This window comes from Musa acuminata, chromosome BXJ2-8 (genome assembly GCF_036884655.1).
Source record: "Musa acuminata AAA Group cultivar baxijiao chromosome BXJ2-8, Cavendish_Baxijiao_AAA, whole genome shotgun sequence".
Classification (NCBI taxonomy): domain Eukaryota; kingdom Viridiplantae; phylum Streptophyta; class Magnoliopsida; order Zingiberales; family Musaceae; genus Musa; species Musa acuminata.
Genome location: NC_088345.1, coordinates 44,851,395 through 44,858,181, shown reverse-complemented (window position 1 = coordinate 44,858,181; position 6,787 = coordinate 44,851,395). Strand labels below are relative to the sequence as shown.

The following is a 6,787-nucleotide window of genomic DNA, read 5'->3' as shown; positions in this document are numbered from 1 at the left end:
AATCGATTTCCAATGACAGTATCTCCATCGATCGTGATATGTTATCAGAAACCATGTAAAAGGACTGCTGCAGATATCTGTATCATCGACAAAAGATTCACATTTTTCTTCAACTCATAAACCCAACTTTCCAAATAATAGTACAAGAATTTTTTTTGGCAACCTTTTTTCGTTATTTACAAACTTATTTATAATTTTTGATCGTAGTGGACACACCTAAGAGTTTGGATGGAATAAAATAAGTTGTTTAAAGTAAGGATGATTGAGGAGTTACGAAAAATAAGAATATGATTGATAATCGAGAAATTATATTTAATAAAATTATTATTATTATTATTATTTTCTTAAATGATCATTTGAAGTAAGGGGTCGTCGTCAATAGTGTAAATGAGGTTACCAATAACAATCTTGTAATAATATCACTAATTAAGGAATCCAAATAGGCGAATGAAAAGTTACTGTTCTTATTTTATAGGCAGAGGTGTAGGCATTTATCCAGGATTTTTGTTGCATCTTTCAGTCAGAATTTATCCCTTTGATCATAGATTGTAAGCACAAAGTGAAGATAGATGAGTAGATTTAAGCTACTATGAGGGCATGAATGCTTTGCAATGAATTCAATCAAAGCTCATAATTAACCATCACCATGACTAGCCCAATGTTGACTGAATTGTGCAGCAGTCGATGGAATAATGAAAGCATCAAGAACAAGCATAAAATACACAATCTCTAACACAAGTGTATCAGAAAAGAATTCTGTGCTGGAAGTAGTGGGAAAGAATAAAGAGATCACCAGCAATGGGCCTCCCATGCTGCTTAAAGAAAGATGCACTGAATACTTTGACCAAGTTGCACACAACATAGAGACATAGGATGGGAATGAAGGACAATTCAAAGATGAACAGAACAAGTTGGCAGCTAATTGATCCAATACTTTTCTCTCTTCGCTTGAATTGTTATTTCACTTGATTGGATTCTCATGGCCCTCATGTTGGCTGACCAGAAGCTTTGACTCCTAACTTCTGAAAACTGTAACACCTAGAGATGCTGGAAGGAATATTGTAGGGCCCCACAAATACTCTCACTGCTAATGTTGTTTCTGCTGCTTGTCTCAACCCAACCTATCTTGATGTGATTTCCATGGCAGCGACCTGAATTCTATCTGATATAATTTGTTTTACAGCACTCTGAACTTGAACTCCGTGGTCAACTATTTCTGCCAAGATACTGGCAATAGTCTGTAATCTGCTGGATGTGTTTGGAAACTTGTCTCTCGACCTGTATAACTGCAGCAAAAGATACTCTAGAAAGTCAGTGAGTGCCTGACATAGCAAAACAATTCTCATGATACCAAGAAAATATTTAGTATAAAAATGATCATACTACATTTAGAAGTGAATCAAAGCATATCTTAACAAGGAAAAGATGACGAGAAAACCTTTGATTTACAACCAATCATCTCCACAGTCTTCTCTTGGAACACAAGTTTCACACAGTTTTTCAGTATCAAATCTGAACCATGGAAACATGTATTTAGCATTACAAATCTAGAATTCCACAGAGTTCCATAGGAAACTCCAATTCCATGGCCAAGAACAGTGAGCCTTAATCACCATCAATTCATGCCAACTAATAAGCTGGAAGTAGGAACAGAAGATAAATCTTGAAAGAAACAGGACAATCCCTCAATCAATATGAGGAAGACAACCAAAAAGGCAACAGATTTTAGGAAGGCCGACCATCATCTCTCAGCCAATGTCTGCCAAATAATTAAGCCAAATGAACTAAAATAGTGCTTTAGAAAAGTCTATGCTTACACAAACATAAAATATATTTCATAAAGTATGATTTGCAGCTATTGCAGGTTAACCACCCAAGAAAAGAGAAAGCCTTGCAATAAATAATATATACTTAGGCTTCTAGAACAAGGCCCTCTTCTGAAATTAACTTCAATTGGGGTGCACAAACCTCCTGTGGGTGTTGAGAAAAACAAGACTGTTGGAGAACAATGATGGAACAAAAATAACATTTAAGGATCCTTCAGACTAAGACACCCATATAATCTCCATCATCAGAACTTTCAAGCTGTGCAGCTGAGATTAGCTAGACAGAACCTGCGACAGAGTTTAGAATTGTTAGTGCTGACATGATACAATCAGGACAGTATCTAAAAACATGCTTGGCTACAACAGGCCATTTATGTATTGTTGAAAGGGGAAAAAAAAAGGGAAATAATATGTGCATGATCACAAATGACATATTCTTCATTTATTGTGAAAAATATTTTAAATTGTACAATGGGCTAAAATTCTGTCATTGCAACAAAAGAGTCTGATGATGGATTTTAGAAAAAGATCTGAGCCAATATGAACTTCAAAATCTGGAGATTTTATCCAACAGCATAACCAAAAGCAAATTCCCATCAGTTTCAATGAGGCCAGAAAACCATCTCATGCTTTTTTTTCTTGAAAAACTAGAATTAACTGAAGACGGTGTAGGAGCCAAAGAAGAAATAGATGTTATAAAGGCCATAAATCTACAACTGATCCAATGAACATTCCAGTTGCTTATCACAAACTTGAGGATGAAATGAAAATATTCAAAGCTATCTGTGAATGAAAGATATGCAACCTTTAACTGAAATCATTCAAGATTTCTTGCAAAACATAAAGCAATATGATGTGAATAGAGGATTCATGAATGACATCAAATTGAAGGCAAAACTGTTATTAAACTGATACCAAGTCTGCATAATCTGACATTTGATACTATTTGAGGACATCCAAAAGGGCATCGATTTGGATCGAAAATTGATAAAGATTGAAAGAAGAAAACAAGCACTCATTTCAGTCATTTAGTTTGCTACAAAAAGATGAAAATTGTGAAGCCTTTTGTAAATAAATAAAGGCTGGAATAATCATTAGAAGCATTGAGCTTTCAAAAATAATAAGAACATGTATCATCTATCGCAAAGAACCAGTTGATTCTTTCCAACAAATCAATTCAAGTCTAAAGGCATACAGATCAGAAAATGCTACAATGTTTGGGAATCCCATCTATTTACAGCGATTTCATGTCCTAAGATCACTCATTGCAAACTTATACGTATGTATACCCGAGCAAGCAATCACATTGGTGTTGCCATTCAAATTGGTGCCCCGACTTCTGAATGCCTCCTGGAAGCTGAAGCTCTTTCATGCCGTGAAGAGGTTGATCTCGACAGCCCAAAGAATGAGAAGACGTTGCGAATAGCCCGTCGAATTCTTCCACTCTCCCTAGACCTACTCCCTCTTGAGTCCCACGAGATCCTTCTTGGTGCTCCGTTGTCGTTGAATCCGCCATCCATTTCGGTGTAGACAACCGGAAACTCTTGTTCCTCAGCTCTCCTGCTCCCTGAGAACCTTCCCACGGCAAACCCTCCCCCTGGAAGCCTCCATATCGTCAGTCCCACCATCTCCTCCTCGTCCCCTGCAGCAGGGGCCGCCTGCTCACCGCCTTCCGCAGCCGTTGCACCCTGGCCTTGCACATCCGTGGGCATTTCGTGCCGGCAGACAGGGCATGAGTTGTGGAGCGAAAGCCACGGCAAAATGCAATCTTGATGGTAGATGTGCTTGCAGGGCATCTCCCGGGCCTCGGTTCCGAGCTCGAAGGCATCCGTGCAAACGGCGCAACGGCAGCCTTTCTCGATATGGCCATCCATGATCTCTATGGTGGGCATCGACTCGATGGCAACCTTCGAGGCCGGTGGATGCTCGCGTCCTCTGCCGTGAGCTATGCCGTTGATCTCGATGTGGGCGAACTGCTCGAGGAGGCTGTCGAAGCCCGAACTCAACAGGAAATCGGAGATGCTTTCCGGCAAGGGGCGGAGGCCAGATGCGGTACTGTCATCATAGTAGAGCTCGAAACTGGTGGTGGTGGAGCGATCCTCATCACGGCCACCATCAGACGGGTCGCGAAGAACGACGACGGGATTGAAGGGGGATCGGCGGGAGGAAGCGCGGCGGTTGGGGCGGAAGCTGGGCTCTGAGGGCTGGCGAGGGCGGGCCGCTGCAGTTGAGTAGAGCCGGCTGCGGCGGGACTCGGAAGCAACGCGGGGAGGGGAGTCGCCGACCTCCTCGAGGAAGCCGCCGTCGCAGTCGGGGCAGACGATAGCGTGCTGCGGCCAGACCCGGACGAGGCGGCTACACCGGTAGCACCAGTACGACGACGCCGTCGACATGGAAGAAGGCATCAGAGCGACGAAGAATAACAACAACAACGACCCAAACTTTCTCTCAAAAACAAACGAATCTGGACAAGAAAACCCCGAAAAACTCGATCTTTCGAACGACTCCCAGAAAGCAATGAATCAAACGATTCGAACCCGAGCTCCAACTCCAAGAACACGGAACTTTCACCCAAGAAAAGGTCAAACACTACCAAATTCCTTCATCGATTCGTGATCAGATCCTTCGAGGGCTTAGGCAAAGGCCAGAACCTGGGTGTAGATGGCAGCGGAGGAGAGAATGGGTGGGAGGATCCGGGGAGGCAGAGAGGGGGTTTTATCATGCGCTCGACGAAGCATCTCACCAACAACGGAACCGCGTCGGCTATGTGGCATGCGTTGGGGCGCTTTTCGCCGTATCGGGCGTTACTGATACATCCACGCGGTAATCATACATTGGGATAAACATTGACGCCGTCAGGATGAGCAACGTGGAGTTGACGGCCTCAGTCAAAGAAGAAGCACAGGGACCCGAGACGCCTCATATTACATGCAGCAGCTCTGTCGCTAAGTGGGTCCGACGCTGTCTCTGTGCCGAACTCCAATCGGTAGGCAGGTCAGAAATGGGTAATGGATAACGCGTGGAAAAATAAAACCTTCATCATGATGAACAATGTGACGCGTTGAAAAGTTCGGTCCTTCTCCGCCTCCCTCGAGTCTTCCCCCCGACTGTTTCACGAGGCTAAATGGCAAGAACAAGAATAAGATGGCAATATTAAGAACAATAAGGCTACATTGACGTATTTGGACATAGTTAATAGCATGTCAAATCCAATAATAAATCATGCGTTAGCTCGTTAATTATGCTAACTTTAGCATGTCCAAATCACAATATGTGGATTGAGAGTTCGAGTGTCAAAACTCCAACCTTCCTGTGAGCTGATGTCGATCGAATCTATGGTTAGATTTGTTGGTGGCATCTCCATGGATAAACAAAGGCGAGGCAGCAAAGAATCTTCAACTTTGATCTCCCTCAGCAACTTGGAAAGATTGTGTTCTCCTCCTTTTCCCATTCTTTTTGATGTGCGACTTCTGTCTTCCTCTCTGTACAGAGTTCAGACAAAGGATGGTGACTGCACGTGTACAGAAGTGCCTCACAGACCCCATACACCCACCGAATGCTTTGATGAATCAAATAATCCATGCATTCCGCATTCTTTTCTTGTGAAGCAATGTTCTCTGCTGTTGCTGATGCAAGCAATACGATGGATTTAGACCACCAAATCGATGGAAGAGATCATCTTTTTCTCTTGGAGGTGTGAGTTTGTTTTGTCCTCTCCTCCATCATCCATTTGTTCTCACACAAGTTTGGTAGAATAACATTGCACAATGGGATATCTCATACACAACACACTTTCTATTAGGTCTGCATATTATGAGTAGCATTAGATTTAGTGGCAACTGTGAGTAGTTCCAGGACCATTGCTAGCAAGTGGATTAGCTTTAGAAGGACAGTGTAAGAAGACCAGTTGACATGGACAATCTAGATCAAATTGAGTGTATCAGTATCCAAAAGGGCATGTTGTTGGGGTCTCAGTATCCAAAAAGTTCATTGATTGATAACTCATGCATTTTCTTTTGAGTTGTGACCCAAAACTTTTTCTTGGTTGTCTGCAGTTGTTCTGTAGTTAAGTTGAGCTTAGCTGTACCAAAATGAGGTGACCAAGCAACAAATAATTAAAAATGTACTAGTTGCTTTAAATTTAGGATTGCCTGTGAGTGACAACATCTCTGTTGCCACCTGAGGCTTGATAGCTGTCATCATATTTCTGAACATGCTGCTAATGTATCAGTAATCTTATAGTGTGCTCATATTTATATTAGATGATTGCAGAACAAGTATAGATTATCTCTTTTCTAAGTTTCTTTCTTGTCAACATTAATACTCTACAAAATTACAAGTTTTGGTCTTAAAGCCTTTCATAATATTAATTATTTCAAACTTTTTAAAGGACTTTTATCTCAAAAGACAGCAAAAGAGTATTATTATAGGTATATATATTTTAGGTAGATAAGTAACTATAAGCTTAATGTTATATATTTTAGTTATCTAAGTTCAAATTCATTTGGATTTAGATCTTGCATTTAGATTTAAAAAGTTTTGTTCTATTTGCCTCCTGTATCATCAATGAACTATAGGAATATTTTATATGGATAGAAATGCAAATTTGGAATATCAGAGTATAATGTGTTTGACTTTATGAAGTAATATAGCTTTGACTTATTTGCAAGCCTTCTGCATTTGAGTGATCCCTCTAGTTTAGTAATAACTGATCTACCTTCCCTGTGATCAACCAATCGGAGGACAACACTTGAAGACTGCATTAACAGAGGTTTTAATAGACCTTGGCTTGACATCATTTGAAAGAATGAAAAATCTAGAAGAGTAATGGGACCAATCCTTTAATCAGCAGCAGCTGATTAAAGATGCAATGGTGTGGACACAAACCGCAGCTGCTGAAGCCACATAAGGGTTGACTTAGAGGGGAGGGATGTGCATTCCAGAAGAAGTCTTTCGTTGAC

General features: G+C 41.2%; 1 protein-coding gene across 1 annotated transcript; it reads right to left on the bottom strand.

The window, feature by feature from the left end:
• Positions 1–2,964: 2,964 nt before the first annotated feature.
• On the bottom strand, positions 2,965–4,526 carry LOC103995455 (E3 ubiquitin-protein ligase RDUF1). The gene has a single exon (XM_009416054.3). It carries the CDS (start codon positions 4,229–4,231, stop codon positions 3,146–3,148), a length of 1,086 nt encoding a protein of 361 aa, XP_009414329.2. The 5' UTR covers positions 4,232–4,526; the 3' UTR covers positions 2,965–3,145.
• Between the last annotated feature and the right edge of the window lie 2,261 nt (positions 4,527–6,787).